Genomic DNA, 16,828 nt, shown 5'->3' on the forward strand with positions numbered 1-16,828 from the left:
ATAGATTGCTTGCGTGCAAAAACTTTTACATAGTAGGCCTCACAAACTGGTCCCGAAATCCCCTATTGTCCTTTGCATTAATTAACGGACACCAAGTTCCCTATTTTTAAAATTTGGTCCTTAAAGTAACCCATTATCTGTCAATAGTCTAAATTAAACAAAAAATACTAGAATAACATCGAGACATTCTAATTTTGCACATAGAGTCTTTTCTTCTTTAATATTTCCAAGACTTATTGTGTCGAAAATAGTCGCTTAATTTTGACAGATTTTTATATACCCAAGAGGTATACAATTGAGGGGCTATTAAATTTCGAAATTTGGTTTAAAATCACTATAGAATCAAAGAGTCAGGATCACGGAAATCAGATACCGTACACATTAATCATAAAAGATCATAATTTGTCAAGTTTTTTTTTGCATTTAAACAAAAAATTTGAAGTGTCAGAATATGTAATAAATTTATTTTTCTGTTCAACTAATTGTTTCACATCATTTTGATATAGCTTACTTCTCAGCTGTTGTGAAAGTTGTCTACAATCTCTTGTATTACCAAGTTGTACTCCAAATCAGCTGTAGCTTATCTCAAGCCGAGAGAAGCGCCATTCTCGGCAGAGCAAGAGTCTGTCAACACGATTCAAGTTTGTTGGAAACGATAATGAGTACTATTATTGGATACTTTAACGAATCCAAGCTTTATGGAAATGATCCGACGATAATCGATGCACCTGTACGTAGAACCGTCTCCTCCACGTCCACGACTATTCACTTTGCAAGGGTCAAAATCCAGACGCTTGAGCAACAGGTAGGATTAGATAGCATTTCCCTAATTTCTAATTTAATTACCGATTATTTCAAAATTATAGACGATGGTAATTTCAATGTTACTCTTTTATAGGTGCAAAGCTTGTGCCTTCCGTTTTTACGTGTAGCTGCCTTGCTGCGTCATCACTTGTACGAGCAACCCATACCCATAATTCAATCGCCACACGAAGAATTCGTCAGGCTCGTTTATTATCTCGAATTAGTTACGGAAGGAATGGGCTGGGATTGTTTTAGCGCGGCGGTTGCCTTAAATTGGCAAAACAACGAGGCGGCGGTTGCAGTTCCGCATCTCTGGTGCGAGCAATACAAAGCTTTCGTCTACCAAAGTGAAATCGCAGCCAAGAGTTTGATTATTGATCAGCACATTACCTGGCAAATGCCAAAGCTCTTCAGTCTTCCAAGGGAATATGAAAAGATATTTACGGTTAGTTAATTCCGGAATGTTCTTTCTATAAATATTCATCTTCTCACACATCCTAAGAGATTGATCAATTACAATGATTATGTTTATATTTCAGTATTATCACGAACGGCAATGTCGCCAGTGTCATTCAGTGCCTACAGAAATTAGTATTTGTTTGCTATGCGGAGAAATCGTATGTCTGAAGCAAAACTGTTGCAAGCAAAATAACGTCTGCGAAGCTGTGGAGGTACATATTATTTTTTAAATCATGTATTTAAAGATCCTTTGGCATAAATCTAATAGCAATCTTTTTTTAGCATGCAAACAAGTGCGGAGGTGGAACTGGAATATATTTGGTAGTAGCATCCACTTATATAATTGTGATTCGAGGAAAGAGAGCTTGCTTGTGGGGATCTTTATACCTCGACGACTTTGAGGAAGAAGATAAGGATTTAAAGTAGGAGCAAGAGAAAAACATTTATTATTTAATATTTTCAAAAGTAAAATATATCTGTCGGTGAGCTTATTAAGCGAGTTTGAACCAGCTTTAACAACCTTGCCTATTTATCACTATTCTGAGCAATTTTTGGGGGTTTAGCCACTGGCGACAATTTTGATAATTTAAATTTGTTTTTGGCAAATTCCTGTCGTCCCAGAATTTTGTAACAAAGTTGAAAAGAAAACAGATTCTTGTGTGCGATATTTCCCTTGATGTCGGCCATTGTTGCTCGGTGCAATCAAACGATTCACAAATTCTTCTACTGATGATTTCTGAAAGCATTTAATCATATAAGCTTGGCTATTTCTGGCGTTTCCTAAACCTGGCGACTAAAAGATCTTGTGTGTTGGTAACCCTGGTTTGAACATGTTTGAATAAATTTGAATAGTTTGAACGACTATAGTTTCTTCTTTCGTAGCGATAGTGGCGCCTCTGGGGGTGAGTATTATTTTTAAATTAACTTTTTATTTTTTTCAGGAGGGGCAAACCTTTGTATCTAAGTCAAGATCGATACCAATTACTGGAACAGCAGTGGCTAGCACATAGATTTGATCATACGAAAAAGACTTGGGTGTGGCATCGTGACGCGCTGTGACCTTTCATTATGTCCAACACTCGCCCATCTGAAGCAGGCCAAAATATTGATTGATTCACCCCCGTCGTCCAATGCCTCGCCAATAATAACGCTTCGTTCATTAACAGTTTGCTCCACTAGAATATAGATATATTTATTCTCATTTTTTGTTGCAATGATTAGACGTAATAACGATGATGATTATAATTGAAGAATTGAAAGTATTAATACGTGACGAAAGCTGGGCCGATAAAATAACGGCGCATAAGTAGATTGAACTATTGTTGGATTTATCAATTTTATTTAAATGTCTCACTCAAGCGAAACTAAGATTAATTATGTGAATGGATCAAATTTCAGCATACAAGAAGGAGGGATTGCAATTTTCATGGATTTAATCACTCTAAAATACCACTCTGGCTCTTTTTCTTTTGCTTTTTCACTTTACATTACGAGTGTTTTTTTTATATCATTTACTAAAAGATTTTTAAATAATTTGCGCAAAGGGCGCATAAAATATAATGAATTGAGTCTTTACTGGAATTTATTTAGAATGTTTTTACAAGTTCCATTTACGCTTGGAAATTTGGGCGTGATCAATTTTTTCTTTAAAGAATCTCCTTTTTGTACTCCGAAATTATAAATCATTGTTTATAATGATAGAGATTTGAAGCTGTAAAGAGATTTCGAATGAAAAAAGTCGTAAGTTGAATTTGTCCTTTTTTAGAACGGCTTACCACCCTGGTAACGTGCTCAATTTACATATGTCTATAGATAAGGTAATTGCTAATTAGTATTTTTTTTATTATCATAATTTGGCAGACTACTAAAGTGCATTTACCCAATATTCATTTTTTTTATTATTATTTTTATTTTTAGGACATTTTTAAACCAATCAAGTAATGAATATTGAGCAGGAATCCAAGACGAACGAAAAAATTCACCTCTAATATTAGACTCTTAAGTTTGTATGCGTTTTTGGTAATCAATGGTAAAAGAGAAGGGACCAAAACGATTTCATGCTCAAGTTAAAACGTTTGCTTCCAACAATTCAAGATAGTGCAAAATTTTGATACAACTAAATCATAATATAATTAAAATCAGTTAACAAAAATTTATAATAAATACATATTTCCTATCTTTAAAGAAAATAAAAGCGCAAAACACGGGATTCCTTTATAAAAGTAAAAGAGAGCTCGACTCGAGAAGCTGGTTTGTTTTCAGTATCAGATTGCACCGCGAAGATAACCAGTGAATGAAACTAATTACATATTTATAACGCTGATATAGTACTTTATATAGACTATATAGACTGATGGTTTCAGTGCTTTGCAACGTAGCGACTTTAGCCTTCCCTTTACAGCTCTACATTGCATCTAGATAACATTGAATGTCAGTTTTTATGTCTGTAAATTAAAATATTCGAATCTTTGTTGACAAAGTCAGAGATTCAGTAAAATTCTTTATGCGAAAAAGCGAAAAAAATCGTTATTTCTCTTATACGCAGTTACTGCAGTTTTTAAACCTTGTTATGTTTTCTAGAAATAATAAGCTTTTTCATGTACAAAAATGTAAATTTTCCACTTCGAACGCGCTTTGGAATGATATATTTGAATTATGTTGTTGTCACAAAAGTGATGCTTTCAGATTTATTCAGAATTCTTTTTTTAATTAGTCTTCTTAATTGTGACAAATAATAATAATATTGATAAAACTGTATTAGACCATAGGCATCTCGCTTATGCTTCTTTTTTCTTCCGCTGTGGTTTGGAGCATAATTTATCGAAATTATTCGATCCTCGAATTTCAATATTGTTGCGATTAAGGTACAAGAATAAGCGACGTATTTTATTTCCTACAAACAGGATAGCTTCACGTGAATGTAAATATGTATAAATGTGATGGCAACCACTGTTACCTAATTAATCATGAGTAAATGTATTTGTACATAGATAATCCTCTGTTTTCTAGGAATGTTCTTGCATAGCATATGTAATACTTAAACATTAAAGTTATGAAAAAAGTTGACTGTATTCTCAATCATAGCACATTTACAAATATTAACATTTTACTCACTTTTTCTGCCAAATCAACCAATTCAGTGGTATACCTATAGATTTTTTTTTTATTCTTTTCAATTCTTGTGATATTCCAGAAAAATATTTTTTTTTTTCAAAAAATTTAGATATGAAATATCAGAAAATGGAAAAGGAACTTTTTGTAAAACTCTTAAGAATATCAAATGAAACGATTTTAGGTTTACCGTCGCTTATATTGGGAATTTTTCGAAAGTCTGGAATTCACTTTATTCTTTTGAATTCAGAATGACATAAATATTACTGTTGCAGGGCAATCATAGGTCAAACAGAAATTTTGAACAACAAAAAAACTTGCACAAGTCGAGGCATTTTTATAAAAGGAACTATAAATGACCGCCAAAAATAAAAAATGCTAGAACTAAATTTTTATTATAAATTTTAAAAGATTTAACATGTAATTTTTAAAGAAATAACAAAAATGATAAAATGTCAATCATGAATTCTTAAATTTACTAGCATTTAAACATAAAGGGTTCATAACAGAACTAATTTAAAACTGAAATGTTCAAATTTTAACACTTTCGAAACTAAAAAGAAATAAATCATAATGCTGTATAATTGCATTTGTCTTATTGAACAAAACGCAAAAGTCGCTACATGAAATGGCAACCGGAAATTAATCACTGCACCCCTAATTGTTTCAAACACGTGGGTGGGGCAAAAGCGGAAGTCGTTTTGCAATTTATTTGGAGGTTATCTTTTCGGGATCTCTACTTGCAGCTTCAATTTTTTTTTTAATTGAACATTTTTATTGCAGTATTTGAAGTCTTGCACACTAGAATGACATTAAATGCAACCAAAACGATTTTCTTATTTAGGGTATTAGCAGTTAATAAACATACCTTTGACTCTTTTTGTAATACAATTTCTATCGGTTTCTATTTGCTTCTATCCTACTTTTATTTTTCGATGCCATTGTCTAATCCGTTACGCGAATGAGATAATTCAATTTTAGTAGAAAACATCATTTTAAATATCCCAATTGATTTTTCTCAGTCTATTTGAAAAGTATAAACTATTGCAAATTTTGCAAAATTAATATAATTAAATTTGGTATCCATCAACAAGCAAAGTAACAAAAAAAAGTTAACCAATCAAACGTATTTCTTGTAGAACCAAAATGCGATTGGTTCTTGAAATTTGTGAGTTTGCCGCCAAATTTTACAATGTCGTCTCTGATTCGTTCATTGAAAGTATGTCCACTTATCATCGTTCGAAATACAGTTTTTTGGACAAACTGACACAAGCGGATATATTTAGGAACGCATGGTTGGATTTTTTTCGGAACAGAAGGCTGTGAAACCGACAAAAGCGTAGCGCCATATTGTGTGCTTGTGTTTGGTTGCGGTTGTGGCGCGTGGTCAATTATATCGTCTCTAATTAATAATCATGTCCGATAACCAGGTAAGTCACTATTTTTTGTTAAATCGCCAAAAAAGCATCAATTTCGGTAAAAATGATATGTTGAAATATGGTATTGATCATAAAATTAACCGCTATAACCTTGGTGCAATTTAGGAGCAAAAACCCGATTCCGGCCCAGGAGACGCGAATTCGGAATACATCAAGCTTAAAGTTGTGGGAAACGTAAGTCGTTGAAATTTTCCTTTTTGCCGGTCGTTTTCGGCGCGCTTTTTATCTGATTCTCAATTAAACTTTCTTTTATTCCACTCTTTTAGGACAGTAACGAAATTCACTTCAGGGTAAAAATGACCACTCAAATGGGCAAACTGAAGAAATCTTACAGTGATCGCGTGGTTAGTATTCCGTTTATTTCAAATTTGCATCCAAATGTTTACCCTCTGTCTTTTTCTATCCTTTATTATTATTTTTTTTTTATTTTAGTCACCTGATAAATTATTTTAGAAATTTGGGGTTTGTGTGATATTTTCACTTTTTTATTGTTTAAGGTTTGATGTGAAATATTCAATTTAGTTTGTTTTCTAGCTTGAATTAATGCATCTCGGTCGAATTTATTTCGAAATATTCTATGACCTTGAATCATTAAATGGAATTTTTAAGATGTGGTAAACTTCTTTAGCAGGCGTTTCAGTATTAACAGATTAAGAGCTTGACATTTAATAATTGCATAATGCGACGTTTTATGACATTAACTTTAAACCTAAATTAACTAGAGATTAAAAATATAGTATAATAGTTGACTCGTGTAAATTTTCAAAGATGAACAGTTCCAATTTTGTTAAAAATTGAACAATTTTCTACTTGAAACGTTAAAAATTGTGCTATTTCAAATCAAAGGCTTTAAACATATAACAGTTGTAAAGTTCATATTGAATTTTTATCAATTATTTTCAAATAGTTTCAAGTTTATGAGTTATGGTGCCACTAAACAAGTTAAAAATGTTTTAAATCTAACAGTTTCTATATTTGAAGATTAAAAACAGAATTTTTGAAAGTGAGCAATATTTCAATTTTTATTTAGAATAAAAGTTGTAGCATTCAAAAATGTATGGTTCGAATTTTTTCAAAATTGAGCTACTGTAAATTGGAAGCCCCAATAGTTGTATTGTTTTATTAATTATAGTGAACCAATACACTTCAGCAATTCCTTCAAAGTATTTAAATTAATAAATTTAATACTCGACTTTTGAAAGTTGTAATTAATTATTGAAAAGTAGCAACCAATAGTGTACAGATAAAATAAAAAAAGTTTCATTGTAATACTTAATTGTTGAAACAAATTTTAGAATAATGTACATAAGCAACCACAATGTAGTTAAAAAGAAATTTTGTTTGTTTATTCTATAATTTTGAAATAAGGCGGGTAAATTATTTTTCACGTTTCAATCGGATACCGGTTTAATAATTTAGTTTTACATTATGTTTAGAATCATTCAGTCTTGAACGTTTTTTGAAAATTTAAAATGTTATAATTGAAAATTCTTTAATATTCATCTGGGGAAAATGCATGGATTTATTTGGTGACCGGAAATCTTGCATATCCGCATCAGTCGAGTTATATGTCCAGTCCCTCAAAATGTCGCTGAACATGCACATGAAATTATAATTTATAATATCTTTGAAATGTCCACGATTTCATTTTAAAGTTTTTAGTTAAAAATTTGCATGTTAACAACTGTGAATTAAAATTAAAACTACATTTCAAAATGTGAAATTTTGAAGTCCTTAAAATTAAATCTATTCAAATTAGGATACCATTTTATGCCAAAAATGATTTAACATTTAAACTTAAAATTGAAGAATTTTAAATGTCTTTAAAAGCCCGAATTTTTTATATTATTGATCGGAACAATATTGCAGGGTCCACATTCTTCCCCTTTTTTCTCAGTTCACCATTTTTCTTGAAATTCTAAAAAAAAAAACCTCCCCTTTTCACTTTAAATATAGGGTGTTTTTATTGCGCGCAAAAATTCTTTGAAATTAGTATGCCCATTTAATAATATCTAAAACAATTATATCACTTGAATACATTATTTATGAATAAATAATTTACGCGTTTCCAGTGCTGAACCATTAAAAATACTTTAAAAAAAGAGTAAAAACTAAAACATTTTAATGCATGTTGAAAATACGAATACTGGAGACAGAAGTTGTTATCCAATATAAAACGGGTTACAAAAGATGTGGTCCTTTTTAAATAAGTATTAGAAGGTAACATTTTTTACTTTAAATGTACAAAGTTAAATACCTAATTAAAAAATTGAGTTCCAAATCCTTCAACTGCACTGTTAAATGTTCTAACTTCAGCCATTTTAAATTCGAGTTTAAGAGCACTGAAGAGTAGGACGCATTGAAAATGCTAAAATAAATCAAGTCGTTTCAGCCGAGGGGAACTAAAATTGTGGGTTGCAATCAGATAAAAGTGAAAACAATTAAAATTTAACGATTTTAACTTGAAAATATCTTCATTTGGTTTAAAAATGATGACAAATTTATGTTTACGGCTTTTACTAATAAACAATGATAAAAATTTACGAAATGTAAAAATAATTTGTTCGTCCAATAATGCATGTCATATGCACACATAAAAAAATGGAATATGTCGAACCTGAAATTTATTTAGCTTGAACCGAAGAAACATTTGATCATTTTGCTTTTTCGGAAAAAAACTGATGATTTTGAATTTTTATGCTTTCTTTTTTTTTGAGATTTGAGAACGTTATAAACACCACGAAAAAGAATCAATCGGAAAAATATGTTTTTATACAGTTTCCCCTTTTGAGCTCCTTTTGCTCTGTGATCCCTGGTATTGTTACAAACCAGGAATCGACTATCATTAGCCCTTAAAGTTCCAAAACGAAGAAATTTCTCTCTTACGTTTGAGCTTGAATAATTTTATAAAAAAAGGCAAAGAATTTATTGTAAAATACTCTTTTGTGGATGCTAAGCGGACATAAATGAGTTATGTAGAGATACAAACGCGAGAGGATATAACCGCGATTCCACAGTACTTCAATTATTATGCTTTAACTTCAGTGTTACACAGCAGAGTCATGTAAAATTGTATATCAGTAAACATTAACTTTTAAGGCCATGTCACGAGAGGGTCACATGACCAAACCTGGTCTTCGATTTCCTTTTCCAACTTACGTCTAATCGAAATGAGGTATCGCTCTGAAAGTTTGGGAAAAGAAAGAGGAGGTAATAAAGTCCATGTCTGCTTTGTTCCGGTGGAAATTTTGAGAAAAAATTTATTTTGAAGAAAATACCAGTGGAAGTTTTCTTTCCCAACTTACGTCCACACGGAATGAGATATCGTGTTAAAAATTTGGCACGATACATAGAAGGCATGCAAGAATTTGTCTCTGGTCCTAAATAATTAGAATAGTGTAAAAAGTTTTTTTTTTTTTTAATTTCTATTTTGAAGAAATACCGATCGTGCTGTCGTCAACCCTGCAAGCAATTTGGAATGTTGTCAATGGGCTAGTTATGATGTTTATATTTATCAAAGTGGGACAAAACAACAAAAATCGCTCACGAACATTATGCACCAATAATGTAAAAACTAATATTTGCACTTGAAATGCAAATAAACATATTTTGTCTGACATACGTATCAGTCTGGTATCAGCCACGGTGTGTCCACTCTAATGTATGTGTGATCAGCGCCACCTAGGGGACGTAGCAAGAACTATTGTCTACCGCAGCGACCTCCCCTCCTTCCCTTCTCACCCTAATTTGTAGGTTATGTTGACTTCTCTTTCTGAAAATCGGTGAAAATCCATTGTGAATCTAAGTTCATCACGCAAAAAAAAAATATAATTCTTGCAGCTACAGTGAACTTGAGCAGACGTGCGCAGACGATAGAACTTCTATCGTCTGCTCAAGTTCATTTCGAATTCTGAATTCGCACGAGCGCCACCTAGGGGACGTATCAATTACTATAATCCGTTTACCAATTTTCTATGGGAGTGGGCACACCGTGGTATCAGCTGTGTCAAAGCAACACTAGCGCAGCGAGTAGACAACTTCAAAGGGCATGGGAAACAAGGGACTAGACATGCCATTGCGGGGATGATGCAATGGGGGGGGGGGTCCGCCACCTTTTGATGTCCTCCGACAAACATAGCAGCGCCCACATGTTTATATTTTCATGCACAGTTTGTCAGCAAAAACGCTCGTGTGCATAATCAAATGGCACATCGTAAGATGGCGGCTCTCCCCACTCATGGAATTCTCCCCCTCCCGTGGATTCAACCCCGCTCGGCCAAGTTAGGATGGCATGCCTAGTCCCGTGTTTCCTATGTCCATGTAAAAGTCAAACTTCTGCTGTAAAACCTAAATATATCCGTCGATAATCATTATTTGCATAAATAAACTTTTTTTTTCTCCAACTCTTTGCAAGGCCACAAACGATCCTTTAATATTTATTAACATTTCCCGAAAAAAATTTCCGCGTTATTTAAACTTTTATTTTTCAATATGGGTGAAAAATATTGATCTTAGGACTAACTTGATTAGCTGTTACACACATCACATGGCCTTAATTTTATGAAAATAATATCAGTGAATCACTCAGTTGTTGGAAAAAAACGATATGTCACTGCATTGGATTTTGGTGTGAAAATCACGTAAAATAGTAATAAAATGATTTTTTATAATGATAATATCATGATTTTACGTATTTAACACTAACATTTTTATTAAAAAATAATAAACTATTCAAATACCTTTTTACTGAAATAATTAAATATTTATATGATTTGAACGAAAAAATAACAAGAAATATCGAAAAAACGAAATAAAAAATGTTTGGTTTCCGTTTTTTGGCCGCCATTTTGTTTTAAAAGAATCGTAGATAAAAAAAAACTCAACGGATTTGAAAAGGTCAGACAATTTGTGCATATTTGCGACGATAAAAAATTCCTTCCTCTATTTTTTGATTGAAAAAAATTCGTTAAAAAAAAAGAATTTTTAAAATATTGATTAATTATTAATTGAAAATCAATATTTTCCGTTTTTTAAACCATTGCATCGTTTAGAGCATACCCAAGAATAGCAGGAAAGAGTATTTTACAATAAATTCTTTGCCTTTTTTATAAAATTATTCAAGCTCAAATAGTAAGAGAGAAATTTCTTCATTTTGGGACTTAAGGGCATGTGATACTTAGTCGAGTGATCAATCGGGTACAGTTCCCCTGAGTTTTTCCACAAAAATTAAAAAATTTTAAAACTGAATTCGGAAATACTATAAAATATCATAACGGACGTCCCCGGACTCTTGTTCAGGGATAATAACAAAAAAATGTATTGTGCTAACTAAAAATGTTATGCATGTGCATTATTTTCAGGTTACGTTGTTTTTCATCTCTGCCTTTCCGATAATTTGGAAATTATTTATGAAATAAACTTTTTTGATTGCCTGCAAACAAGGTCAGTTCCGGGAGATTAGTTACTGTGTTTATTTGTAAGTCCCAATGTTTTCGGCCAAAAATATTGTGTAGTTCGGATGTAACGCTCGAGAGAATTGTAACACATAACCTCGAAATATACACACGTTGTTAGCAATATCAAAATAAAAACGCAAAAAAGTGTGTGGACTTCCGTTAGTATGTTCGCTATCATTTCCCAGATTTTGAAGACAAAATATTTCTTATCCTAGGAAAAAAGCCGGGGGAATCTAACACTGAAAAAATCGATACTAATTCCTAAGCGCTATGCAAATTAATCACATTTTGCTAAATTAAAACTTTTTTTAATTAACCCACAAAAAAAGGGTGTGGAGACGTGCGTTAACAAGTTCGCCATCATTTCCCAAATTTTCAAGACAAAATATTTGTTATTCTAGAAAAAAAGCCGGGGGAATCTAACACTAGTAAAATCGACAGTTTTCTAAGTATCACATGCCCTTAATGGGTTAACCAAATTTTAGTTTTATGCGTACGGTAGAAAAAAGTTAAATTAAAATTTATGTAGAAGCCAAGTCATGCAGTTTTGACTAAGATCAAAAAGTTAAGAAAATTATGTATGAAAATTGCCACTTAAAGTGTTTTAATATAAATTTAGAAATAAAGCTTTCTTTGACATTAACATTATGGTTTTCGTAGGTGTTGGGTGGTTTTTATACCTGAAGTAAAAATCTACAGTGGATATCGCCGTGTAAGCGGAAGAACGTAATGTCTGATTTTTGTTTAAAGAGACGTCGTATCTCACTCATTGTTCCAATAGATTCTATTGGAATTAACGTTCTTCCGCTCACCCGGCAATATATTCATACAGTAGATAATTGTAAATGAAGGCGAACTGTCTGAAGTAAACTTAATTTACAGATTTCGTATGTTTTATGTTGACAAAAATGCATCAAGACGGAATTTCATGTTTTAACTTGTTACAATAACAAACATAAATTATACATATTGTTTTTGACGTGGTCAATGAACTTTATCCTGAAGCTTCGTAATTTTTTTCGAACAAATAATATTTTCCCAAATCAATTTTGTTTAATAATATATGTACCTTAGTCAATAAACTAATCATTTTTACCCAAGAATAATATTATTTAAAGACGAGCTAAATGATTGTCATCATATTTTTGCTAATATGCACATATTATCTAAAATAGAAATTACGCCACTTTTTGTTTTTATTAAAATAATTCAAAGTGAACGAAGTCTGTACGTCAGTTTTCATAAAAGGGTTTGTAAATTGTATCGGCCGTAAATATTTTTCGTCAAGTTTAACTTATGATAATTTGGTTGATTTTAATTAATTGCAATTACAGTGATTTCCTATTGACACTCACTTCAATTTTTATGATTTTTATTTCGATAAATTCATGGTTTTTTTCTTGGCCTTTAGGGTGTTCCCATGACGAGTCTCAGGTTTCTTTTCGATGGCAAAAGAATTAACGATGATGAAACGCCAAAGCAGGTATGTAGCTCATTTTATGGAAAAATCATAATAATTTAAAATGAAAATTTTGTATAACCGTACATATTTCTCCTCTGAGATAAAATAATTTATATAGTAAGGTATCAAATTATATGCCGAAAGATTAAAATTTAAAAACACAATTGGCGTGTCTGAATCGGAATTTAAAAAAAAAAATACTTCAAAGTAGTTACATTGTTAGTAATGTACTTTCATAAGGAAAAAAATCTCGTGAGTTTTACATGGGCTAAATCAATTTTGTGATCAGAATTTTTTTTTCATAACATCGATTTTCCTCATTTTTCTGGCAAACGAGATACGAACAAATATTAAAAGTTTGCACTTCAGAAAAAAGTTCTATGAATTGTCCCGCCTTGAAAAATAGGACAGTTTTTTCAATTTTTCGTTAGACTTATCAAAAGCAGAAAGAAAACGATCAATATGTAAAGTAGGTCAAAATTTATAGAGGTTTGATGAAAGAAGTTCGTGTTTTTTTGAAAAACCTGTCTGATTTGAAATGGATTCGGTCCAGCCTACTTGAAAATTGAATTGGCTGAAAAATGAAGTTTGAAGGATTGATAGTTTTATAGTTATAAAGAATTTACAGCAATAAAGTATAAAGGATACAATAGTGTTTGTTTAAAAGAAATAATATAATATTTTGTGATTAATTCGAATTGCAAGAAATAAAAGTGCATCTAATAAATGCTAAATAAATTGAATAAATATACATTTTAATTGCATACTACTTTCATGAAACAATTGAAGTTAAATAATTTTTTAACTTTCAGTTGGAAATGGAGAACGACGACGTCATCGAAGTTTATCAAGAACAAACAGGTGGTCACTACTACTGAAAAGAATTGAAGGGAGGCGCCATGCAATTTGGTTTTGTATTTTTTTTAAAGTGAAAGTGACAAACGGACAAGATTTCCAACAAGCATATGTGTTAACAAAATTCTATTGTATAATTTGACATCCACGTAACTATCTGGACGTGCTGTTTTTACATTCATGTAACAATAAGGCATGTCGATAACCAGTAGCAGCAAATACTTTTCTACAATGCAAATACTTTTGCTCCATTTATAGCTGCATGGGCCAGTCGCCCATATTTGTATGCCAACCTTCTTAATATAAATATATCTATCTCACCAGACTTAGACCACAGAAACTTCAAAAGTGAGTCATCAGTTGCAATTGCAAAACTCTTTAGCAATTACAATCGGAAAATAAAAGTTCCAATCGTTTAAAACAGTTTCCTTTTCTTTTTTCATAAGCTTAATGCAATTTAAAGAAATTGCTACGTTCAGAATGCAGATGCAATAAAGACTTAAATATTAACTTTGATTTCTCGTCACTTTTACGATGATAAAGATGTTTGTCGAGTAACTTTAGAAAGTATCTAGATAACTATTTATAATGAGATGTACTCACTTAAACTCTATTATTGTAGTTTTATTTTTCTTTTAATTTTAAATTGCGTGAAGTCGCTTTTAGTAGGTATTGTTATTTAGATGTTTTCTGAAACTTCTCGTGAACTTACAAATACAATTAATTTTCCAAAGGTGAAAGTGTAAATTTTTGAGCGTTAAAGGATAATTGCATGGCCGACGGATTCAAATCCAACTGTAAGCTTTCAGAACTTATAAACTAGATATAATGTTTCACGAAATGAAGAGATACTTTGATATTACAAAATTAACTTTTCTTTATATTTGGACTCTTTATGAATCTTTAAATAAACCGTGCTAAGGCAAAGAATTGTGTAATAAGGGTACATTTTTTTTATCCTAAGCGAACGGAAAACGATGTGTATGTGTAATAAAATAATATATCAATCATTTCGATTCTGTAGTAATATTCAATGTTGAAATCTAAAGCCAAAGTCATTGACGTTCATGTTGTAACCTTAGTACCACGTAATTTCTAAATAGGAGGCAACCATTTTATACTTTCTTTTTAATTTATCGGGTCTGAAAGGTATCCGGAATCTGGTTACGAGTCTAGAAAATTCGAGTTCGTTGAAAAAGGCACGCGTGCAACATCTTATGAGTAGAATAAGAGGCATATTATCGCAAGAAAAAATTAGGATTTGCGATAAACGGAAACTCGAAGAGATACCGAAATCTTGTTGACGACAGCTGCTTGGTTTTGAAAAACTTCAAACGTTTACGTTCTTAACTTCTTTCTGAAAATAAACGGAATTATTTATTTTTCGCAGTAAAGCGTTTTTTTAAGAGATTTAGAACTTAAGTTGTGCGTGGAAGACTCAAAACCATGCAGCTTATTTATAAATACTTCAAGTTTCAAGAAACGAATTATTTTTCTTTTAGGTTTTTGCTTCTAAAGTAATTCTCCATATCGGAACTATTTCATTTGCACGCAAATTTTATTTTTGTTTATTATCTGGTAAATTAATTATAAAGCATATTCCGAAAATAATCATTGTAATTTGCCCCGACAATGTATCTAGATTCCAGAAATAAAATATTGTACAAAATAAAATTCAAGCTTTAACTTATTACATTCTTTTTCCTGGACTAATAAGAATAGTGTTGCTTTTAATTATAGATGTGGAGTTAAAAGTGCACTGAACGACAAAATGAATTAAGGTTTTAAGCATGGACATGGGAAACAAGGGACTAGGCATGCCATTGCGGGGGTGATGCAATGAGGGGGGAGGTCCACCACCTTTTGATGTAACGCGACAAACATGGCAGCGCCCACATGTTTATATTTTCATGCAGTTTGTCGGCAAAAATGCTCGTGCGCATAATCAAATGGCACATCGTAAAATGGCGGGTCTCCCCACTTATTGAATTCTCCCCCCTCCCGTGGATTCAACCCCGCTCGGCAAAGTTAGGATGGCATGCCTAGTCCCGTGTTTCCTATGTCCATGGTTTTAAGTGACCATATTGAAATCGAGGTAAATTTATTAATTGTGACTATTTTTGTAAGAGAAATTGAAGTATTTTCTGTTATTTTTCTTATATATTACAAAAATAGTAATTTTAAGTCAACAAATAAATTCTTGAATTATAAGGATAAAGGACAGGTAAATGAAATTTTATTCTGAAAAATCCGCTTCACGCCTTTTAGTCAACCTCTGGACTGGGAAATCACAGTGAATTATTTTTTTGATCGGGAGTTTTACAAATTAGAAAAAAATGTTATAAATAATGAGTTGAATTGTTATATGTTTCACCATTCAGTTTACAATGCGTAATTCAAAAATATTTCATTTAAAAAATTCCGTTTTAAAGACTTGACAAAATTTTTGTTTGATCAACTCAAAATATAAATGATTTTTTTTAATTTAACTGTACATTAAGAATTAACAAGTGAATAATGATAGTATTGGTTTTATAAAACGATTCGTAATTTGAAAATTTCCCGATTTTATAGTAACGTTAAAGATAAAACCGTTTCAATTGGAAAGCGTAAGTAGTTAAACAACAAATGTGAAAGCTCGATTGAAACTTTATAAACCATTTTTAAATTTAAAATAATTTCAATATTCTATAATCATAATTATTATATAGTTTTTGTTTATTATAATCAAATGTATTAAATTTAAGATATGGTTTCAGTCTAAAATTTGAGAATTTAAAGTTTTTTAATTAAGAAAAAGATAAATAGCTTAATATTTAGAAATATTTTTGACTGATCATTTAAAATCAGTAATTAGAAAAAAATATACAAAAGTGAACATTACAATTTTATTTGTTCTATTTGAAAACTTTTTCATTTGTAAGTAAAATTGTTGAATTTTTTTGTGCCAATAAATATTGACCACCTAGAAAAAACTCGAATAAGTTGAAGAGATATTGCGCAGATCTGAAAAAATCAAAATAAATGTAAAATTTGAAATTCTTTCAAATAAATTAAACGAAGTGTCTGCGTTTGCAGACAAAATCCAACTTCATACCGAAATTTCAGTGCAAACAGTCCAGGATGGCCTAATTTTAAACAAAATATAGGTTTTTGCAGAGTTCGAACAACAAATTCAGAAGTTTTGTAAGAGTTGTAAAAAGCTTCAAAAGAATAAAAAGCATTTTCTTAATATTCCTTGG

At 31.3% G+C, this 16,828-nt stretch overlaps 2 protein-coding genes and 1 long non-coding RNA gene across 3 annotated transcripts in view; 2 read left to right on the top strand and 1 right to left on the bottom strand.

The window, feature by feature from the left end:
• LOC117177906 (E3 ubiquitin-protein ligase Ubr3) overlaps positions 1-4,324 on the top strand; it is a 69,073-nt gene extending 64,749 nt beyond the window's left edge. Inside the window, exons 24-28 of the mRNA XM_033368991.1 lie at positions 507-805; positions 899-1,249; positions 1,344-1,475; positions 1,546-1,685; positions 2,205-4,324. Coding sequence (XP_033224882.1) covers positions 507-805; positions 899-1,249; positions 1,344-1,475; positions 1,546-1,685; positions 2,205-2,322 — 1,040 coding nt within the window. The 3' untranslated portion in view covers positions 2,323-4,324. The remainder of the gene's footprint in view (positions 1-506; positions 806-898; positions 1,250-1,343; positions 1,476-1,545; positions 1,686-2,204) is intronic.
• Positions 1,720-5,429, bottom strand: LOC117177909. The gene is made up of 3 exons (XR_004467772.1): positions 5,243-5,429; positions 2,216-2,438; positions 1,720-1,999 (listed from the first exon to the last, which is right to left on the bottom strand). It is a non-coding gene; the product is annotated as an uncharacterized LOC117177909 (long non-coding RNA).
• Positions 5,430-5,675: 246 nt separating this feature from the next.
• On the top strand, positions 5,676-15,250 carry LOC117177882 (small ubiquitin-related modifier-like). The gene is made up of 5 exons (XM_033368940.1): positions 5,676-5,804; positions 5,919-5,987; positions 6,080-6,157; positions 12,681-12,752; positions 13,544-15,250. The coding sequence occupies exons 1-5, from the start codon at positions 5,790-5,792 to the stop codon at positions 13,607-13,609; spliced, it is 300 nt and encodes a 99-aa protein (XP_033224831.1). The 5' UTR covers positions 5,676-5,789; the 3' UTR covers positions 13,610-15,250.
• The last annotated feature ends 1,578 nt before the right edge of the window (positions 15,251-16,828 follow it).

This window comes from Belonocnema kinseyi, chromosome 8 (assembly GCF_010883055.1).
Source record: "Belonocnema kinseyi isolate 2016_QV_RU_SX_M_011 chromosome 8, B_treatae_v1, whole genome shotgun sequence".
Lineage (NCBI taxonomy): Eukaryota > Metazoa > Arthropoda > Insecta > Hymenoptera > Cynipidae > Belonocnema > Belonocnema kinseyi.